The sequence below is a fragment of the Mastigoproctus giganteus genome, chromosome 8, assembly GCF_048544385.1.
Source record: "Mastigoproctus giganteus isolate SK-2022 chromosome 8, ASM4854438v1, whole genome shotgun sequence".
In the NCBI taxonomy this organism is placed as follows: domain Eukaryota; kingdom Metazoa; phylum Arthropoda; class Arachnida; order Uropygi; family Thelyphonidae; genus Mastigoproctus; species Mastigoproctus giganteus.
This window is the reverse complement of record NC_143582.1, coordinates 3,696,662-3,719,527: the sequence shown is the minus strand read 5'-3', so window position 1 is coordinate 3,719,527 and position 22,866 is coordinate 3,696,662. Positions and strand designations below refer to the sequence as shown.

Genomic DNA, 22,866 nt, shown 5'->3' with positions numbered 1-22,866 from the left:
GATCCTCTCTGGATTTATTTGCTAAAATAAAAGAAATCTTTGGTGAATCTATTTTTTTGGATATGTAGTATATAATTAAGAAACACACAAAGATATGTGAAATAAAATAGTTTATTTTTAGGGAAGAAAAGTTTTATACAATTTCTTGTAGGGTATTATTCAATAATGGAAGGATTTATGACATCTCCGATCACAGAACTCAAGTTGATAAACCGATCAAATCCAAACAAATCCTTGGAAATAAACCCATAGAAGCAAATTCGTTAAATCAATTGGACTACAATTTATTGTGAAAGTTCACTGATAAGAGATGGCAGCAATAGTTATCTTTGTCGTACTGATTATTTACCAACTTCTACGAGAGTCTGTAAAATACAAGATGGACGGGATTCGTGTCAAACAGTCCCAAATACATCTGGTTATTACCAACAAGAAAAATAATGAAACTTTACAGTCCACGTACTGGCCATCAATCTAGCTTTGATCTACTGGAGTTGGGCATGGTCCTAGTTGAAGAGAGTACTAGATGGAGCCACTATGCAATCCGATTATTTAAAGTAATTTAATTTTTCATGGTTAAATGTTTCCAAGTTAGAAATTTCGTTTAAGAATTTTGACGATGATTGAAATATTTATGTCTAAAAGGTTACTTCATTTACCAAAGACTCCAGACAGACCAATAAGTTTTTAAACTTGGTCCAAAAGCGTTCATTACCACTGAGGATGGATTTTTTCCACAACTTCAGATGTTAATTCTTAATCTATTGAGAATTATTCGTGGATGATCGATGTCTTGGCCACTTCTAGCTTACAACAGCTTTCTGGAGATAAATAATAGAGCAAGGGCCAATGTCTGTGACCAAACCAAACAGAAAACGGCAAAGCAAATTTAAATTAATCTCAACTGAACACACATAATAGACACTAGCTTATCAGAAATTGTATGCATAGTAAAGAAATCACTGCAAAGTCAGCAAGCAGTGTTTGCTCAGAAAGCACTGATGGGTCCAACAAAGCTCACTGGTGTCAGTCTCTCTAAGGAAATGGGTTATCTCTAAAGGCCCATGCGTAAATTAAAGGTCCCTATTCTACCCGTGAATTATTTTCCGGCTGGGATTCAAATACAAACGGAGTCTCCACGGCTTCGGTGGAGACTCCAAGAGGACTCCTTGGTATAATTGTTCACCATTTGCCTGCTCCCATTCTTCCAGCGTTCACGGACGATTTCGATAATTCCCTTTTCCTTGTCTTCTGTGCGTAACTTCCCCTCACCAGGTCCGAGGACTAAGACTCGCTGCATTCGTATACCATTGAAGACTTTCGCAAGTCCATCATCTGCATAATTCCGTTTTCTTGAGGGACTTCTAACGCTGCCGGGACGTAAGTTGTTCCTGGGATGCATTTGGAACACTGGCGTTTAAGGGCCGGTCGCTGACGAGATGCTCGGCATTTAACTGCAAACCTCAGCTCCTGCGCCATTTCAGAACACAGAGATTGCTGTGTGGAACAAAATACCAAATTCTACACTCAATTAGATAGAAAGTAACTGGTTGAATAGTTTCTATAATCAATTAGATCATTTGAATACAAGGGCTGTGCGAAAAGCAGTGGCTACTATGTTCGAAAAGTAGTGGCCAGGTTCAGACTGGTGGTTTTTGTTACCTGACTTATTCCATGAAAGATTATCAGTAGAAAGCAGATTTAGTGAAGGCGTGGAATCATTTGCAAGAGTTGTAGAGAATGTGTGCCAAGGTGACCCACCAGCGACGCCAGAAAAGATTAATAGGTGCCTCTCTGCTAGACGCAGACAAATGATGAAAAATAAGCCAATGAAAATCAGTCCTACATCATGTGACAACGCACTATAGATGGAATTAGAGACTGGATTATGACCAAAGATTCTCAGTTAATTTCTCTATTGCCACTACTTTTCAAACAGCCCTATTAGATTGTAAATTCAATTAAATATACTTTTAAGAGACATTGCCTTTATTTTAACATAATCTACAGTTTATTAGATCTGAACCATTTAAAATAATCCATCCAGTTTCGTATAAATACTCAACTTTAATAATTTCTAAATTCATTTTAGAAAAACTTTATTTATTTAAAAGTGATTTTAATTTTCACTTAAAACTGTTATTTCAGCTTTATATAAAATTTGCATTTCCTTTAAATCTCACACAAGTCTCCTGGCATCCTTTGAGGACTTCAACTTACCCGTTCTGTTTGTGCTGTCTTCCTTGAGTTCCAGAAGAACTCCATAACAGCAGCCATGATGGCTACCGCCAATCCACACAGCAGAACGACAAACACGCCACCAATGTTGTCCACACCCAACGAATTAGCCTTTCCTTCTTTATTTTTGTCATCCCTACTACAAGTAATACCGGGACTCTTCCACCATTTGTTATACAACATCTGGATCACTCCTTTCTCTTGGAGGTCCAAAATAGCCAAAGAGATCTTGTCCCTCCACGGTGATCCTGCAAAATATGATATTACTTTCATTTTCTTCAAATACACAGAAAGACAAGTTACTGTTCAAAAGTTTCAACCAAAGTAATTAAGTCTGTTTTGTTTCTGGTGCATCTGGACGACGGTGATTTTAAGTCTTTTAGAATTTTCATCAAGAAAACTAAAGCTAGGATGTGTAAAAATTGAGGTGTCTGGAAATTGTGTGAATTTTGTGGTCTGTTTGCCTGTTTTGCGGGATGAAAAACATTACAAACTCACCCATAGGGGTTGCGATACCATAACCTTTGGAATCCAACAGCCCTCCAACTTGAGTTAAGTTACAGTCTCTCTGGACCATGAAGTCCAGCATTGTAGACTCCATGAGAAAGGCGTAGTTCCCTTCCAGTACTCTACTGACCCCGTCATCGTAAGACGACACGAAAACCGCCGGCCTGTTCTCCATGTACCTCCACATCTTCTGGTAAGTCTCGATCTTTGAATCCTATCCAGGAAATGCATAAAAAAGGCATCGTTTAATTTTCAGCTCAATAGACAACCGACAGATGGTGCCCCTATCACTTTAGTTTTAGAGTGAGCGCTATGATCATGAAGGTTACTTACCCTGAAGAAAGTCATTGTCGAACCTCCTTCTAGGGTTCCATAGGCGATCTTATTCTGTTCGGCAAGGTCCTCCACGCTTTCAATCGGCGTGATCATTCTCTCTACGGTCAGAAAAGCGGCGAGATTGGCAGTGTAGGATGATATCATGATTAACGTAAAGAACCACCAGATGGCGCCTATGATGCGAGTGGAGGTAGCACGGGGGTTGAGATCGCAGCCCTGGTGCATCAGGGTGACGATAGTGAACCAGAAACTGTTGGCGAGGCTGAACTGGTTCTCCATCACATCGCTGTCAATAACACACGGGTGGGGGTTCTGCCACTCGTAAGGGCTGAAGCGGGCCACTATGAACATGGTGGAACTCACCACGGCGTAGGCTGCCAGAACGTACAGCCAAATTTCCACCGCCAGGGGGCTCATGAATGAAAACAAACGAACAGGCATACTCTTGGGCAGCTTAAACAGGATCCCGATGCCCAAATTCATGAAGGGCTTGGTGAAGTCGATGACGCTTTCCCGGGCGTAGTTGATGGTCATTGGGGCCATGGCCAGGTCAGCGTTCTAAAAATAGAGAAAGAATTTGGAAACGATCAATCAATTTTTTCATTAAAATATGAAAATTCATCGAATACTTGACAAGTGAATGATTGGCTTGCCTTATCTATGATCTCCCGGACCAAACCATTCCACTCTCCTGTTGTGGTATTCTCGGCTCCAAATTTCTTGTCTGGAACCAGATACAGCTCATAACTGAACCCAATCAAATCGGCTATGGTACGGAGGAGGTCAATGCAGAATCCCTCAAACCTGTCGTTGCCGGTTAGATTCTTATTCGCCTTCAACATTACGTAAGGGGTGGACTGAAAAATACAAATGGTATTGGAATACAGTCAGAATGTTAATTGGAATCATCTAAATTCCAAAATAAATACAGTATTGAAATAAGAGGTATCGCTGCCGTTTCAAAACGTCTAATTGAATGAAGACTACATTCTGACAAAACCTGGATTAAGTAAAATATGATTAAGATTATCCAAACTTCAATTATCCGAACTTCGGTTATCCGAATAAGGAATTAGCAGATTTCTCCATTTATACGCATTGTTCATTAAAGATGTATTGTACACTCTAGCCTGTATTAAAATCAGTTATAGTGAGGTGCATTTATAACTGCACTTAACCTGTAATCTATAATTACCAGAGTTTCCGAGGAAATTACGCTTTCCATTGTGCGCACCCATTTTTTTGCTACATTTTGGGGAAAATTCTTGCATAATTAAGCTTTATAAAACAGCGCATATATTTTCTTAAATATCGAAAATTTAAAATATAAGTACATATGAAAGAGAAGTTTGTTACTTCAACTCTCTGCTGGCTTAATCGACCTGTCTCATTAGAGGCAGGAACTTTGTTTAAAGTGTATCTCCAACAAGGAGAAAACAAACTACACCGAAATGAGCGCCTCTAAAATTAGGAGAACTTCAAAATCGAGAGTTGCAGATGTAAATGGCCAGAGGACATCGCAAATTAAGGTCAAGAGGAGCAACTTTTCTCCAGCGCTGGCAGCTTTCGTTAAAAACACAAATGAACTGAGCTAATGAACCAGGGAACCTCAGCAGCCATGCACTTTTATGGACAGTGGCAAGAAAAAGCGAATTTTCGCAATCTCTCATTAAGGCGTGTGTGTCACGTCGATGGTTAGGAGTTATTGTCGAGGGGTGGTCGTGTGAGTATTAAAATAACGAATGTAGCCAGCTAACAAGCCCGTGCAAACTCGTCATTTCTCTCAAGCTGTGGTAAACGAGGTGCTCAATCACCACTTCTTACAGATCGGAGGGGCAAACAGGGAAGAAACTGATGGCAGCAATTCGATAATGGTCTCAGGTGAAGGTGGCACGCGCGGACATTTTGAAACGACTCGGAGTAGTAAAAAAATTAATTATTTCTCCTTCAAAATAAAAATATCTGGGGATTATCGCCAAACAAAACGATTGATTTCACCTCCTCATCAGCAGCAAAATGTTTTCCACGTTGAGGCAGGAAAGAGGAAGAAATCTGAGGGTCAGGAGAATAAGCAGGATTCGGCAATATTTCAAACCAACATTCGTTGGCACACCTCACTGCAGCATGCGAGGAATGCGCAGGGGCATTATCATGGAGCAGGCATACACCTTTTGATAGCGTTCCTCGCCTTTTTTCTTTTATTGCAAAGCATACCTTTATGAGGAGGCTGGAATCATACTTTGCAGTCACAGTACAGTATTACACCATAAAAAATGACAGCATTACCATGCCAGCATTTGGTCCCTATTTGCCTTTTTGGGGGGGGGGTGATTCTCCATGCTTCCATTGTTTTGGCGTTTGTTAAGATTCGGGACCATAGTGATGAATCCAAGTTTCATTCATTGTGACTAGTTATAGATGAAATTTGGATTCAACGTGAAAGAAACGCTTGCTTTTTAATTCTGGCAGATCGACATTTCATGTGCACATTATGCCCTTTCCTCCTTCTGGTAAGGGGTTAGAAGTCTGGGAACCCAGCTATTAAACACTTTACTCATATGCAACTGTTTATGGATGATGTTCTCCACAGCCCTTACACTAAATTGGAGCTGCGCAGGTAGTTCTTTGATACAACAATCTTCCAGAATTAACGCCTCAATATTTGCAACACTCTTCTGTCACAGGCAGTTGCAGGGCATTCTATGATTTCTTCATAATGCACTGAGGTTCTTCCACATTTGAATTGTTTACACCAATGTGCAACAACACTGCAACCTTGGCGATCTTCTCCATAAACAGCGACTATTTCTTTGTGGATTGTGTTCGATGTTTTCCCTTGCAGAAAGAGGAACTGAATCACTGATCTATCTTCCATTTTAGTCATCGTGACTTCACTTCATTCGGTGCTAGAAATGAAAGGCAACGCCAGGACTGCATTGTGGAACAGTGGAAAGAGATCATGTAGTCTGACGAGTCTCGATTTACAATTTTTGCACCAATAATAGGTGAAGTTGTAGCGAGAACCTCATGAAGTCATGCTTCCAGACTGTCCCGGTCCACCACTGAGAGCGACTGGAGATAGTATCATGGTACGTTCTTTTTTGTATGAATTGGGTTCGTTCATGTCTTCTGAAGTTCACGTTACCTCCAATGAATATCATTCTGCTTATTGGACCAACTTCACTCTGCAGTGCTTCATTTTTACCTGGACTTCGAAGAATTCTCTAAAAATAGTAACTCAATTCAGCTTGCAAAATTTGTATCTGAGTGGTTCGAGGATCATTTCTAACGTTTCCCTGGCCGCCTAATTCTTCTGATCTGAATCCAGTTGAGAATGTCTGGATATGTTGAAGAGAGCGGTTCACCTTCGCAGTTTCCTACCGAAAAATATCCCAAATACAGCAGATGACAAATATCCTGTTGAAATGATGGTCAAATTCGGAAATAAACTCCCACGGAGCGTACACTTAGTGGAATTCATTCCACCAGGTGTGAGCGCTCTGTAATTCGGCCGGAAGGTGGCTTTTCCAGTTACTGAATGAAGATTCCTAATTTTATTTTGGCCAGGAAATTAAACAAAATACTGAGTTATAATAATAATTTCTTAAAACAATAAAAACAAACATACCTCTATGGTTGTCACTTTCAGAGTGATGTTGGTAGTGCCAAATTCGTGGAAAACCTTGTGGTTGGTGATATTCAGTCGGGCAGTTGTTGACCATTCACCCACCTACAGGAGAACACCAGCCTATTAGTTGAAGCCCTCTAATTCAATAACTTGAACAGTAAGTTTAGCTAATGTGGTCCAAATATCCACTCTATATCTGACGAATTTTGTAAAAGAAACCAGGAAAAAAGAAGGAAAAAGAAACCATTTATTTATCATCATTTCAATTGCGATGTATACTTTTTTTTATTTGTGTGTGTGTTATATGTAAGAGAAATATGCTTTTCACCTTTTCTAACTGGTTTTCTCTTAGTTTAAGAAGATCCAACTTTAGGCTGTTCCTCCGACCCTCTTTGAACTGTATCTTCCCCGTGAGTCCTCGGAATTCTGCCTGTAAGACAGCGAAGCCATTAGCGCGTAACCATCAGCGTCACTTAAATAAATAAAAATCAATTTAATGGTCACGTGCACATTAGATTAATTAACCTGCCATGGTTGACACAACTTCACGCGTCGATGGCATGCCTACGCATGGTCAAGTGGGAAGAATGTTGCAAAAATTTGTCGTGGCAGTCTAAGCGCAGATATTCATCGGAAGAGTCCAGCAGGAATGGAGAAAAATCTCCTACCAAATCTAAGAAAAAAATCTTGATTAAAAATCTCGCACGAAAATCGACAAAAAATATTTTGTCCCACCAAGATCTGCCAAAAAAAAGTCTCCAACCAAATTCTGACAAAAAAAACTGTCCCACCGAAATATGGTTAAACATCTTTCCGAAATCTTACAAAACTTTCGCACCAAAATTTGAGTAAAAATCCTCTGAAACATCTCCAACCAAAATCTGATTAAAAATATCGCATAAAATTCTGAAAGAAAAAGTCTCACCAAAATCTAACAAAAAAGTCTCCCAACAGAATCTGGCTAAATAACTCCTACCAGAATCTGAATAAACATCTCCCATCAGAATCTGGATAAACATCTCTCTGAAATCTTACAAAACTTGAGGAAAAAATCTCTCACTGAAATCTGGTTAAACATCTCCGACCGAAATCTGATTTAAAATCTCGTGACAAAATCTGAAAAAAGCCTCCACCAAAATCAAAAAAAAAAAAAAAAAAATGTCTTGCACCAAAATCTAACAAAAAAGTTTTCCACCAGAATCTGGCTAAACATCTCCCATCAGAATGTGGCTACACATCTTTCCGAAATCTTACAAAACTTTCTCACCAAAATTTGAGGAAAAAATCTCTCACTGAAATGTGGTTAAACATCGACAGAAATCTTATTAAATCCAGCACCAACACCTGAAAGAAAAAAAGTCTCCTATCAAAATCTTATCCTGAAAGTCTCCTATCCTCACCTGACAAAAAAAAATATCTCACCAAAATCCAGCAAAAAATTCAGTTACCAAGATATGACAAAAAAAAAATCTCCAACCGAAATCTGGCTACACATCTCCGACCGATATGTGATTAAAAATCTCGTACCAGAATCTGAAAAAAGCCTCCCACCAAAATGTGACAAAAATGTCACCAGCCAAAATGTGACAAAAAACTCTCCAGCCAAAATCTGAAAAAAAAAGTAAATTACCAATATCTGGCAAAAGACATCTCCCACCAAAATCTGGCTAAACATCTCCCACTGTCATCTCTCGAACGTGTCTTAATTGAACACCTTGTAATATCTCCCACCAGAGTAGTTCTCCATCAGCATCTAACAGAAAACCTCACAGTAAAGTCTTCATTTAAAAATCTAACCAGAGTTTAATATTTTACAAAGTTTGACAAGAACCTCGTATATCAATCAGACAGAATCTTCCAATGAGTTCCTTTAGCAAATCTCCCACTCAGAGCTGCTACAAAATCGTCACGGTAGAATCTCACAAGAAATATCTTGACGGAAGACATCCCACCAGAGACTGGATTTTCCTTACAAGGATGACTGATCCAATCTGACGAAGCTCTAAACCAGGTTTCATTAATTTTCACTTTCGTTCTATGCAACCTGCGATATTTCATCCCGATGGTTGGACTTTGTTCTTCGTGTCCATCCTTTCTGACTGCGTGTGGGTGGAAACAACTCACTGCGACATTTTCTCACAACGTCGTGTGGTTGTCATGACTACGCCATTTCCTTTACGCAGAGGGCAGCGCGAAGAGGACCGCATCCCCACGCTTATTCCGCTTTTGAACGAGGTGCCATTGCGGGACAGCGACTGTAACCATTGGTTACTGTTGCTATCATATGATGATACAGCATTTCGGCTGCCCACGCCAACAGAATGCTTTGTAAGCTGGAAAATGGTCGTAAAATATCACTATGGCGGTGGATGTAAGAAGAAATCCTAAACAAGACAAGAGATTTATCCTCCACCCACCCCTAATAACAGGATTGATGAACTTCACCAAACATCTCATCTTCGATCTCAAAAACTTAAATGTTTAAAATTATTTTAATAATTCATTAAACTCTTAAATTAATTACCAGATAATAATTACCGAATTTATGTAGTTGAAGAGACTGCTGCCATCGTTCCAAGGAACCTCCTCTTCGCACGAGACATTAGCTGGTCGCAAGGCAGCGCTGCTTTGCAACGCGTGGAGCCCATAGGCAAAGGAATGTACAGAATCGTATATCAAGGCAGGTTCCACCTGAAAAATAAAAGAATTGAACGAGGTTGAAGTGTGGACAGAGATCCAAAATGCCTTGGAAGGCAATTTGGGCTTTGGCAATCCATTATTGTTTGGAGAGATCATCCGCAAATTGAAAAAGGCTTCAGATACTCACCTTAATTACGTTACTTTTATTAAGAATATGTTGACCGACAGGCTGGAACTTCTCCATATCCCTGATGATCTGTTTCACTGTGGCGTGGTCAGCATCTACCATCCTATAGGCAGTGATGTTCACGAAGTTGTACTTGAAATCTTCTAAGTTATACGTCTCGAGGTCCTGTGGATAGATTAACACTATGGAGATTATCAAACAGCTCACTGTATACGATGAATTATTCAGCAATTTAATGATGGACGATTTATGAAGCAAGTTCTTATTCAAAAACAACAGACGATACATCGAAGATATCGAAACAGCATCCCGACGAGAGGATTTTTGCCATGGAAACAACAAACGATAAAACCATCAAAGAATCCTCTTAAATATTCTGATTTTTCAAGGAATAGCCTTGAATCTTCTGAATCTTCAAGGAATCTCATTGAATATTCCAAATCTTCTTGAATCTTCAGAAGAAGATTCAAAAGTTTTCGTTTGTCCTTACATCTTATCTTATATTTGATTGTTTCCATTGCCATAAATCCCTCACCAGGACAATTAAGGTAAATCTGATACGTCAGCCCTTTGTCAATTATTTTACCTTCTGGTAGATAAGGTAAAGCGGGCAACGACACTCCAGTTTTTGTAAAACAGGTCCTATTGAATTTCTACTCAATAAATTTGACAAGTTTAGACTAGTTTAAAAGGTTTAGGAGTACCCAGACAATACTTACGAATGTGGCAAAGTGATAATAGTACTTGTAATCATTCATCTGCACTTGTAAAATCTGCAAAAGAACAAAAAAGAAACATATTTAAGGGATCTGTAATCCCACCCTCGAATACTCTAATAAATCTGTAATTTTTTCTAGTTTCTTAATAATAAAATACAGACTTTCTCAAGGAACCAACAGATCTCTATACTTACTGCCTGTAGAAGTTGAGGGAGGTTCTCCGGCCTTGTATCAACAACGATGCTGAATATTCCCCTGTTCTTGATGTCCTTAAGGGTGTCCCTGAATGCACTACGGTGTGTTTTTCGGAATACTACTTGCAGTTCCCTCGGGATAGGAGGCCTAACCAACTCCTGTAAGCTGATGAGCGCTGTGAAAGAACGAAACAACAAGGTTAAGATTTGTAGTCGCGTTTATTTATAATATAAATCTAAATACAAAAATGTATTTTTCGTGGTCCAGATGAAATATGAAGGCACTGCTTTGCACCCCTCCCCCAAATTGTTCTACAAATAGGTTTCCTTCATTTTACATCAAACAGTACTCGAATCCACATCACCCTTGAGTATTGCACAATTAAAGATTAGATGGAACCTGGAAGAAAATGTCATTCAAACAGTCATCAGAACTTAAGGAAACCAGCATTGTTGATAGAAGACTTATCGGTACTTGGTAATTACGTATTGCGTCTTAATATCTTCTGCAACAGACGATACCCTGTCTGTTGAGTATGGTGAAGAGCGGGAGCAACCCGAGTTCGATGTTGTAAACAGAACGCTGTGTAAACATCTTCATCCTTTCATCTGGAGGGTTGCAATTTCTGATTAAACTCAGAAGCACAAAACGGGATGGATGGAAAGGCAAATAAATAATTTATTACACAAAGGAGAAAGTTCAGATTGCATTCAGGACGGGAGGGGGGAGAAGAGAGTACAAAGGAGAAGGGAGAAAGAGATAGAGAGAGAGAGAGAGCCAGAAAAGAAACGACGAAACAGGAGAGAGAGAGAGAGTCAGAAAACAGAGGAAAGAAAGGCAAAGAGAGAAGGGGGAAATAAAAAAGAAAAGGAAAGGAAGAAACAGGGAAATATAGAAAGATAAAGTGAAGGAAAAGAGAAAATGAAAAGACAAGATGAAAATAGGGGAAAGAGATAGAGGGAAACACAAAAATAAAGGGGAAAAAGAAAAGAAAAAGAACGGATGAAACATGGGGAGAGAGGGGGGAAATAGTGGGGAAAGAGGAAATGAATAAACAGGAAAAAAAGATAGACAACGAGAGAGAGAGAGTGGGAAATACAGAAAGACTGAGGGGAGAGGAAGGAAAATAAAAAATAATGGGGGGAGGGAGAGTCAGAAACAACGCGTTATGATGAAAGAAGGGCAGAGAAGAGAAAGAATAATGGGAATAATGAAGATGGAGAGTTGCTAAGAGAAAGACAGACAAGTGGAACAGAGATGAGAGAGATAACCAGCAAAGAAAGAACGAAAAGACAGGATGAGACGGGGAAAGAGAGACAGATATACTGAAAGAGAGAGATGAGCTGAGAGAAATAACTAGCAAAGAGAGAAATTAAAGACAGAATGAGATAGATAGATAGATAGATAGATAGATAGATAGATATTTTTTTATTTTTTTTTTTTATATTTTTTTATTAAAACGTGAACAGTAGATACATTTTCAACAACAACTACTGTATTTACATTCTATGTACAAAGCAAAAAAGAAAGATAAAGAAAACTTTTTAGAAAGAAATACAAAGGTTTCAATATTTTAATTTCAGGAAATAAGAAAAAAAACCAGTTTCTTGGGGTTGGGTCGTTCTCCTGTTAAGTGTCACACGTTGAAGATGATGGACTGTTCAGTGATGGTGAAGAGGTGACCGCCACTGTTCCATTCGCTGTTAAGATGATCCACAGTTTCTGGTCTTTTGCAGTGGAATTCGAGTAGAAGTCTGCTCTGCAACTTCCTCCGTAGGCTCCACTTCAGATGTTGCGCCGATGTGTCGACAGGTGGCGCGTCATCACTGCTTCTCGTGTGCTTCAAGTAGAAGCTGTAAATGACGGCCTTGGCCGCAATGAATAGGAAGTTGCAGGTGGTGTGTGCTGTCTGCTCAGAGTGAAGTAGGTACCAGTAGTCCTCCGGAGCGTGGGCGTGGTTGCAGGCAAGCTTTGCTGCATCCAAAGCGTATTTGACGAGTTCCTTGTTCACAGGGCATGCCAGGTATATGTGTTCCAGGGTACCTGGGGTGGCGCAGAAGAGGCAGTAGTTTGAGGAGCGTAACCCGAAGATTTGTAGCTTGACTGGGGTGGGAAGGATGTTGTGCCACAGTCTCCACTGGATGTCTGCGTCCGATTTGGAACATTTCGTCCTGTACGGAAGGTTCCACTGAAAGTTTAATGGTGGCTTGTGGTGAGTGGAGAGGGGTGCAGGGACAGCTTGGCAGGTGGATGACTGGAAAATCGTGGTTGCATGGCGAGACATGATTAGCTGATAGACTTTTTTGGAGGGTGCAGGAGACAGAGGTACCGTGTCTTCTGGTGATGTGATGACGAAGGTTGGTGTAAGCGAGGATCCAGTGACATTTCCAATCCCTTTAGTTGTAGTGATGTCTGGAAGAGCTTGTGTGATCGCTGATTTTAGATGTATGTGTTGCTGCTTTGCGTTAATGGTTTTAATGGGCAAATCTTCTGATCCTTTCCATTCAAGGCTTGGTGTCAGGAGGTCGCCTATGGTTCTTATTCCTGCCCAGTTCCACGTAGGGAAGAAGAGAATATCATCATTTGCAGGGTCTATTATTCTTTTATTGTAGAAGAGCGGTTCTGAAAGTATTCCGGGAAGGGATGTTCTCTCAAGATTATGGTGAAGGTTTAGCTTTTTCCAGCGGTATAGTGCGTCTTTATAAAACGGCGGTAGTTTGAGTGGTACTGGTGCCATGTCCATTCTCAATATTGTTGAAAGGGATAGTCCTCTAGTGGCTGTGGCTAGTAGTTTATCCGTAGTGTTGGATTGTGCGTATTTTGTTTGCAGCGTCTTAAGAAGAAAGGTGATCCGGAATGCTGTGATTTTGTCGTCTAAAGAGACCAACCCTTGACCCCCGTGAGTAAGTGGTTGGCTAAGTTTGGAGCAGGATATCCAGTTGGTTTTGTTCCAAAGGAAGCTTCGGATAGATGCCTGGATTTGGTGGAGGAAGTCAGCAGGTGGAGTGAGAATTTTGAAGGTGTGCCAGAGAACGCTTGCCGCCATATGATTGACCACAAGCACTCTCCCTCTCAGCGAAGATGTGGCGCACACGCTTCTCCATCTTCCGAGTACTTTGTTGAAACGACTCAGCAATTCGGGCCAGTTCTTCTGGGAGAAAAGGAGGGTATTGCCGAGGTACACACCTAGGTATTTCTGTCCCTCGCTGGACCATGTGCCTTGGATGGGGGAGTCGGTTCTAGTTTTCCAGTTGCCAGCCCACAGGCCGCTGGTCTTACAGTGGTTGAGTTTTGCGCCTGATGCTTGAGCATAAAGATCATGAGCCTTTTGAATGACTTCAAATTCACTCTCGTGTCGTATTGCAATTGTGACGTCATCTGCGTATGCTGAGTAGGTTATATTTAGGTGGGGTTCTGGTAGCAGCGTTCGTCGGGATTGTATACTGGTGGCAATTTTATTAAGGAATGGTTCTATGGCAATTGCATAGAGTTGTCCAGAGAGTGGGCAGCCTTGTTTTATCCCTCTGGAATACGGAAAGTGGCAGGTGAGCTGGTTGTTGAGTTTCAGGCAGAATTTGGCTTCCTTATATAGCAGATGGATTGTTCCGATGATGTAAGGTCCATATCCAAAGGCTTTCAAGGTTTGAAATAGGTAGCTGTGTTCAACGCTGTCGAATGCCTTTTCCTGGTGAAGGCTAATTAGTGCTAGGAATTCTCTTTGGCTGTTTGCAGTGGAGAGGAGGTCTCGGATCAGATGTAGATTGTCGTGAATCGATCTTCCAGGTACAGAATATGTTTGTTGGTGATCGATGATATCAGGGAGAGTGGCTTTTAATCTATTGGCGATGGCTTTGGAAATGATTTTACAGTCCGTGTTCATTAAGGAAATCGGGCGCCAGTTTTGTAGATTGGCGCGATTTCCTTTCTTGGGAATCAGTCGAGCGACAGAGGTGGTGACCGAAGCTGGTAGTCCATGGAACTGAGCTTCTTCAAGCATTTCAAAGAGTAGCATTCCGAGTTGATCCCAAAACGTTTGGAAGAATTCAGAAGTCAGTCCGTCCAGACCTGGTGATTTATTTTTGGAAAGGCCTTTGCATGCTGCTGTTAGTTCTTGTAGGGTGATTTGTTTCTCCATGCTGCAATGGGCCGTATGGGAGATTTTTTTAAGTCCTGAAAGGATTTCCTCCGTTGCCTTTGTAGAGGTTTCTTGAGAACTGTAAATTTCTCTATAAAATCTTGTTACTTCAGAGAAGATTTCCTCTGGGTCTTCAGTGATGTTTCCGTTTTGCAGCTGAATGGCAGTGATGGTGGTTGATTTCTGATGTCTGCTTTCTAATGAGAAAAAGTATTTGGTCGGGGCATCAGATAGATTTATGTGGGTGTATCTTGATCGGAGCAGGGCGCCTTTTGCAGAGTGTTCTAAGTGGGTTTGTATGGCTTGTAGTGTTGACTGGTAGGTCTGACTTTCAGATGGGAGATTTTTCAGCCTTTGCTCAAGTTGATAGAGGTTATTACGCTTTTGTTGACTTTTCTGATGGCTGTAGGTTTGCGAGAATGATTTCAGTTTACTTTTAAATGTAGGCCACCATGTGTTCATGGGCTCCAATCTGTCTTTGGATTGGGCAAGGTTGGATATCAGGTCTTGCAGCTTAGAGATGTATTCCTTGTCTTGAAGAAGGCTATTGTTGAACATCCAATAAGCACCTCTACTTTTGTAGTGATTGGGTGAGAAAGAGAGCTGTAATTTGATAAAGGAGTGATCTGAGATATAAGATGGCAAATGTGTGATGCTTCTGACCAGGGGGATGGTGTGTTTTGGGATGTAGTATCTGTCCAGTCGGGCTTGGTAAGGTGGTCTTGCTGATGCTGTATTTGCTGATCTCCAGGTGTAGGACTTTTCTTCTGGGTGCTGGTGTCTAAATACGTCGACCAATTCATTGTTGTTTATCAAGGCTTGCAGGTTATTGATTAATGTTGTGCGGTGCTCAGTGCATCGTGCTCTGTCCATTTTTGGGTCAAGAGTGCAGTTGAAGTCGCCAGCAAGAATGATATGTTCTTGATCTATGGTAGAGAGGTGGCTTTGTATGAAGTTGGTTATTTGGATAGCGAGTCTGTCCTGCTGTGGCATGTAGATGTTAAAAAGGTGCAGGGTTTCCTTCTGGGGTGTATTCAGGAGGGCGTAAATTGCGTAGCCAGCAATCTCTGCTATCACATTGAGCTTGCAGGCTGACCTTTGATGAAGGCCGATACTCACTCCTGCCCCATGATGTTGTTGTGTTGGAGAATGATGAAATACATATGGCCAATCTGCCCATTTCAAGGATGGCCTTGTGTCTGTTTTAATATTTGTTTCTTGTAGGAAGAGTAGGTCGGCATGATGTCGTTGGACCTGGTGAAGGATCAGCTTATTGCGCGATGCAGAGGAGCATCCTCTTGCATTAAGTGATAGCATGCTAAGAGTCAGCATTATCTGCAGGGATAAAGATAAGGGTTTTGCAAGTTTTGGGGCGGTTAACATCCTGATTGATGATATTGCTGTTCAAGCCCGTTAATCAAGTAGTACAGGCGTTTGGATCTATTCACATCTGCTCTGTCTTTCTTTCCTTTTAGTTTGGAACGCAGACCCGTAAGTTGTGAGATCAGCTCGGGTATGTTAGAGGTGAACTTCAGAGCTGTCACCAGCTTCTGTGGCGAGCCGCGTACTTCCCGTAGAAAGGATCGTAGTTTCTCCACAGTTAAAGGACCTTTAGCGTAGGGAAAATCGGTTTCCTCGTCCTCTGAAGCACTTGAATAGTGAGAATCACAGTTGGTCTCTTCTTCAGTGCCCAGAAATTCGGGTTCTTCTTCATTTGGATCGTCAGTAGTTTGTAGCTGTTTATTTATTTCCATACTCGGTGGTATGATGGACTTACTTGAGATCTGGCCGTTTATCTTCTGTGGTGTTCTGTATTTATTTTCGTCGCCCCTGTTGTTTTTGTTTGCGGTTTGCTCTTTTCCTGCCGCCGTGTGCGTTGTCTTTTTCTGTTTTGTGGCTTTGGACGTGGTCTGCCTTGGGGGTTGCTTTTGAGATAAAACTCTTCGGTCTCCTGAAGAGATTGCGTCCTGGTCTTCTGTGGTTTTTGAATTTTCTTTTTCTAAAGAGTTTGTTGTGGGGAGCATCACAGACTGTTTGACAGTTTCTTCAGCATCCCCATTTTCTCCAACAGTCAGCTCGCTTTGTGCATCTGGCCTGACCCAGGTTGGTGCCGCCTGAATTTCGGTATTACTTTCAGAAGAGTTAGAGATATGCGGGCAGTTTTTCCTGATGTGACCCTCTTCGTGGCAGAAGAAACATTGTGAGGAAATGGAGGTATAGAAGGTGTAAATTATTCCGTTTAGATCGGTGTTGATGAGTTTGGGATGTTTGCTGCGTCATTGTTGGCGAAGTGCATAAGTGCTTGCCTGCGGAAGCTTTTTATATGCGAAAATTCCGGTTTCGTGGTTGCTGCAGAGAGTGTGCGTATTTTCCCGGTAACTGATCCGTATTTGGATAAAATCCCTCTCAGAAAGTGATGAGGGATTTCAGGTGGGACGTTTGAAATTGTGACTTTCGTTGGTGCTAAGGCAATTGGCGCCGCTTCTAGGTGATGAAGACCGATGTCTACTCCATTTTGCAGGATAGTTTGCGCCCATGAGGGGTGGCTGAAATACACCTGCACAGTTCCCGCCACACGGGATGCGTGGGTAATATTTTTCGGTGGTACTTTCTCCGCGATCGCTGTAAGGTACTGTTCTAAGGGAGTGTTTTCCTTGGTAGCGAAAATTACTATTCCATTTTCCCGGGAAGTAATAGCGGTTGCTTCATTTGTAAGAGCGTTGTTCGACCGCGTATGTACTATTGTTGGTCGCGAGAGAGAGGTTTTTGCTGGCGTCAAGAATAATCCATTAGATACGGTATTAGCATAAGTATTAACAGTTACTGACCTTTTGGACCTTGAAGTATTCACCTGTTGTCGCAGGGTGTGGTTTCCAGTATCTTGGTCACTGCTGGCAGTAGCTGTAGGTTCCGTTGCTGTGGTTGTTTGACCTTCGCTGGCCATAGCTGGAGGCAATAGCTGGGGTGGACGGGGAGTGGAATAAGCCGCTATTGGAATGTCCAGCTTTCCATGGCTGAAGTTAATAAATTATATTCTAACCTAACTGAAACTCCGCTAAATCTACACACACAAAATTATTATTACTCGAAAGCTCTTCCGAAGAGGAATCGAAATATATATATCTTGACTGAGGGTTCTCGCAGACAAACGTTGAAAGGGGCAAAAGGGCGGGAGCTCAAAAGCACGTGTCCGATCGGCGTGGACTAGAGGATAGATAGATAGATAGATAGATAGATAGATAGATAGATAGATAGATAGATAGATAGATAGATAAAGAGAGAAAGAAAGGAAGGAAGGACTAAAGAGAGAAAACGAAATAAAATAATGAAGAAAAATAATGAAAGGAAAGAAATGAGAGATCTGAAGAAACAGAGGGAGCCACAAAGAGATTGGAGGGAAATAAAGAAAAAAATATATATAGAGAGAGAGAATAACAATTTTAAGAAAAAGAATAAGAGATAATGGAAAGAGAGAACCACGATTACGAGGAAGAGAGAATAATTGAAACGAAGAGATGTTGAGAGAGAGAGAGAGAGAGAGAATGATGGAAGCAAAGAGTTATTAAGAGATAGATGAGAAAGGTGATGGAAATAAAGAGATATTAAGAGAGAGAGATGACAGCGAGAGAGTGAGAGAGCCTGAAAAAGAGAGGATGAAACAGGAAAAGATAAAGAGAGAGAAAGGAAGGAGGGATCAGAAAGAGAAAAACAAATTAATAGAGACAAATAATAAATTAAAAACGGAGACACGAAGAAATAGAGCGAGTGAGACAGAGTTGGAAAGAGAGAGAGACACAGAGAAAGTGGAAGAAGAAAGAGAGTGGTAAAGAAAGAATAGTAGAGAGAATGATTGGTGATAGTAAGAGAGAGAGAGACTTACACATGTCATCCTCGTAGATGATGGCCACTTTGGTCCAGTTCAGGTACTTGATGAGGTCCCGGACTGCGGTCCCCACGATGCTCGGGTGCGGATGCAGATTGATCGAAAACTCGTTCACCTCCGGCTCCATGTCCAGACGGGACTCGATGTGGGGGATGTCCAAGGCATCGCACAGCGACTGCACGTGGCTCCCTAGCAACGGATCCTGAGGGCCAAAGATCGCGCTCACCCCGGAACTCACCTGCAGACAGGCTTAAAAGAAGAGTCGCTCAGTAAACAGAAGTAAACAACACTCACTCCACCCCCCCCCAAACATAACCGAAACAAAAGTGCATCGCTCCAAGGAAAAAAATTAAGAAAAGCGTCGTTTGTTTGACCTTTTTGGTACAAATCGCATCGAGCGCGTTCAGACTGCGTTCAACCACCGTGGTCTGCTATCAGCGCCATCTATCGGATAATAAAACGAGAAGAGGACCGCGTACGATAAAAGTAAGGTCGCGGGTGGCTCGGAGAATACCTTCCGAGAAGAGAAACTCCGCCAGCACGCGGATGACTCAATTTCGTAAGCGACGATTTCGCTACGGGCACTCCCCCTGCCTGCGCGGGGGTGTCGTCGTAATTAAAGCTTTTTTTTCCTCTCGTGCCTTAATGAAGTCTCGCCGACATTAATTTATAAAATTAACCCGGATGTTAATTTCGGCTAATGTGTTTTCGCGGGCTCAGCTCGGGTCATCTCTCAACGCCCTTCTCCCCCCTCCCCCTCCCAAAGATCTCCTCCTTGAGCGATATTAAAACGATTGAATCTTAATTACTTTTTGCCCGAATTAATTCTCGCCCGCCCCAATTATCTCGATTAGAGGGAGGGAGGGAGGGAAGGGGGCGCAGAGGAGCGTTTTTTGCCACGTCCGTCTTAGGAGAGGTCGCCTTCGTATCCGACCTGACAGAGCGTCAAAGATCCGGACTTCTCCTCTTCCTCCAAAGGGTTACGCCTTCGTGCGGAAAACGAATCAGAACCGATGGGATCAGAGGTCAAAGGAGAAGGCTCTCCTTTCCTCAAATTTGATGAGTCATTAACTGCACTCCCGCAACATCTGAGAATTATCCTCTGCGGAGAGCTCCTTAATCCGCAGCTTCGTTTAATCACTTACGAAAGGTCACTCTTCGTTAACTGCGTTTGTTAAATTCTGTAGACTCCTTAAGGAGAGGCAACGCAAGGAGGAATTTTAAGAAATTCAAAATGATTGTCACGACTCACGAAAGAGAGAGAGAGAAAAAAAGTAAGTAAAAAGATGACCAACTATGGCAACAATATGAGATTAAGATTAAGATCAAAAGATGGATGATTAAAGAGAACCAGAGACAAACAGAGCTTAACGGAAAATTATAGAGAGAAAGAGAAACAGAGATCGAGGGAAAGATAGAGAGAGAGGCTGAGAATTAAACTGAAAGAGAGAATCAGACAGAGATTAAAAAGAGATAATAAAAACAGAGAGAGACGGACAGACAGACACGGACAAGGAAGGGATAGATACAGAGAGTGAAAGACAGAGAGAGATTGTTTAAAGGAGAGATAGGACAAAAGAGAGAGACATAGAGATAAATATTAAAGGAGAAACAGAAGATTAAAGAGAGAGAGACGACAGAGATTAAAACAAATACCGAGAAAGTTATTATTATATAAAGAGAGAGAGAGAGAGAGAGAGAGAGAGAGAGAGAGAGAGAGAGAGAGAGAGAGAGAGAGAGAAAGAGAAAGACAGACGGAAAGACAGAATAAAGAGAGAGAAATACAGACAGACAGACAGAGAGTTAAAGAGAGAGAGAGAGAGAGAGGGGCAAACAGAAAGGCAGAATACACAGGGTTAAAGAGAGAGAAGGAAATAGACAGACAAAAAGACAGAATACGGAGATAAAGAGAGAAACCAGAAAGTTATGGAGAGAAAGAGAGAGAGAGAGACAGAGAGACAGAGAGAGAGAGAGAGAGAGAGAGAGAGAGAGCAATTAAGTGGGAGATAGACAGGAGAGACGGAAAGACAGAGAGAGAGAGAGAGATTAAGGAAGAGATAGAGAGACAGGCGGAAAGACAGAACAGAGAGATAGAGAAAGAGAGAGAGAGAGAGAGAGAGAGAGTGAGTGAGAAACAACGATTGAAGGAGAGGGACAGATAGAGATACGGGAAGACAGTGATAGAGAGAGAGAGAGTGAATGAGACCTGACGTGGCTGAATTGAGAGTGCAGTAGCACACGCCTTTGAGTGAACCGTGGTTGAAGCTGTCATGGCTGCTAAACACGCTTCGCCATTGAGTCCCTGATTCGCTGTAAATTCCTCCCACCCGGGACACGCCTTACCACACACGAATAGAGAGAAAGACAGAAAGCAGCTAACAAGAAAGAAACGAGCCACCAAAACCTGCTCCCCTTTAACCCATTCGCCACACAAGGGGGTCCTCCCCCTCCTCCTCAACGACACTTCGAAATTTCAAAGAAAGAAAAATGTGAAGACTCACAATCACCGACAGGTGGCACTGTTTTGCTTCACGAAACGATTTTTTAAGGACAACTCCCCCCCCCCCCCAAATATTTCCCCTTTAACTGTTGCCGCGCGTAAATGCGGGTTTCTTGTTAAAACCGGAACTGGAGCCTCATCCACCACCTCATCCACCGTATCACCGGCACCGTTGCCACGACAACACGAAGCTCGGTGAAACGCGCGCGCAGTTTCATTAGAAGCGAACCTAATTGGCATTTATTGACATTTCTTTGACTACACGGTGACCCAGAGGCAGAGGTTAGCGGCGTTTCCGGTGGGTTTTTCATCCCCGCATTCCTCCCTCCGACCTATTGTACGAACCCGCTTTCGACAGTGGACGCACACTTCGGAGGCCGAACTCGGAGCAGTCGCCATTGTCCGCTCAAAAACGACGCCACATTGTATTCGACGCCGTCCGAGGGAACTTCGTAAATTGCTTCGTCTTTGCGAGCATATTTCGCAGTTGTGTCCTTCGACGATTTATCCCCACCCCCCTCCCCCCAACAGAACGAAACAGTCCGACCGTGAAATGCGGACGAACGAAAACCATCGCGGTCCAACTGTCTCCGGAAAAATGACAGATCGAGCAATGACTGAAGAACTCCAAACGAACATTAAACGCGCTCAACAATACTTAAATGATCGTCTGCAAAAAGTGCATTGGATCGCGTTCCAGTAAAGATTCGACCCGTCGAGGACGGGCACGTGGATATCAAAATTCCACGCGCCATCGACTTGACCAAAAGAAAAATGAAACATTTAATAATTAAGGAGTATCGAATCCAAAGTGGAATTCATTAACCTTTGCAGATTACCAGACAATGTCCAAGACGTTGAAGATTACTTTTAATTATAGCGGAAAAAGATAATTTTATTAATTAGAAGAGTCTTCTTCCATTCCAGGAATAATTACTCGCAGAATTTTTGACAGATGTGTTCGATGAAAGAATATTTCAACCGATTAATGAAAGAGGACCAAACATAAAATTCAGAAGGTTGTCGAGTTATTTGAACTCCTAGAAGAATCCAGTGTTAATCTGGCGACTCCAGAAAGAGCGTTATCTTTCTACAAGATAATTCCGATCTATAAGTGTGTACACTGATGGCCAAAAGTATTCGGATACCCCTCCTCGATTATTGTGTACTGTAAGTCTCTGAACATTTCACTTTCCTTTATATAGTCTATCAAAATAATTCCTTCCATATGCCCATGATCTTTCAGGGTTGAGACTTGAAATATTTTGGGGGTTGACCCTTATGGTGTGTCGATTGCATTGGCCTCTGTTTTGTTTCCGGATTTCGATGGTAAATCAAGGATTCATCACGGTTGCAATTCTTTAAAGAAACTTTTGTTTCTTTCAAGAATAATACGTTGACATCCATCAAGGACTGATCTTTGACATGGCCAAGTGGTCCTGGAGGACGGTCAGAACCCAGAAATGTTACGTTCTTTGGCAATCGTAGACACTTTAATAAAACTATCCTGCATAACTTTAAAATATTTTTGACATATTTCTGGACTTGTCACTTCTGTTGTGTGTTCCAAGTGTGGTTCATCTTCTTTGGAATCGAGACCCAATTTAAATTGGCCTAGACAAAAATTTTATCTGGTATTCAGAAGGAGCAGCTGTCATGTGTTTATGAATGAATTACTTCTGGCCCATTTCCTTCTATTAAAAATTTGCTGATGACCCAATGCACCAATTTCGTGATTTTCACGTCTTCCTTTGAGTTGACCACTTCATTAATACTTCAATTGAGCTGGACATGCGCAAATAAGATACAATCTTTTAACAGATTGATAAATTCACACTTTTCTTTTTATTCAATGTCCTACCATTAATATCCGGACTCATTAATATTCAGACTTGGAC

The 22,866-nt window shown here is 41.7% G+C and overlaps 1 protein-coding gene across 1 annotated transcript in view; it reads right to left on the bottom strand.

Moving 5' to 3' along the window:
* Positions 1-217: 217 nt before the first annotated feature.
* LOC150081206 (glutamate receptor ionotropic, kainate 2-like) overlaps positions 218-22,866 on the bottom strand; it is a 67,204-nt gene continuing 44,555 nt past the window's right edge. The window contains exons 3-14 of the mRNA XM_090378875.1: positions 18,466-18,717; positions 10,450-10,625; positions 10,256-10,309; positions 9,537-9,701; positions 9,248-9,400; positions 7,038-7,139; positions 6,710-6,811; positions 3,735-3,938; positions 3,079-3,639; positions 2,737-2,959; positions 2,221-2,486; positions 218-1,497 (exon numbers count right to left, since the gene is read on the bottom strand). Coding sequence (XP_090235001.1) covers positions 1,285-1,497; positions 2,221-2,486; positions 2,737-2,959; positions 3,079-3,639; positions 3,735-3,938; positions 6,710-6,811; positions 7,038-7,139; positions 9,248-9,400; positions 9,537-9,701; positions 10,256-10,309; positions 10,450-10,625; positions 18,466-18,717 — 2,471 coding nt within the window. The 3' untranslated portion in view covers positions 218-1,284. The remainder of the gene's footprint in view (positions 1,498-2,220; positions 2,487-2,736; positions 2,960-3,078; positions 3,640-3,734; positions 3,939-6,709; positions 6,812-7,037; positions 7,140-9,247; positions 9,401-9,536; positions 9,702-10,255; positions 10,310-10,449; positions 10,626-18,465; positions 18,718-22,866) is intronic.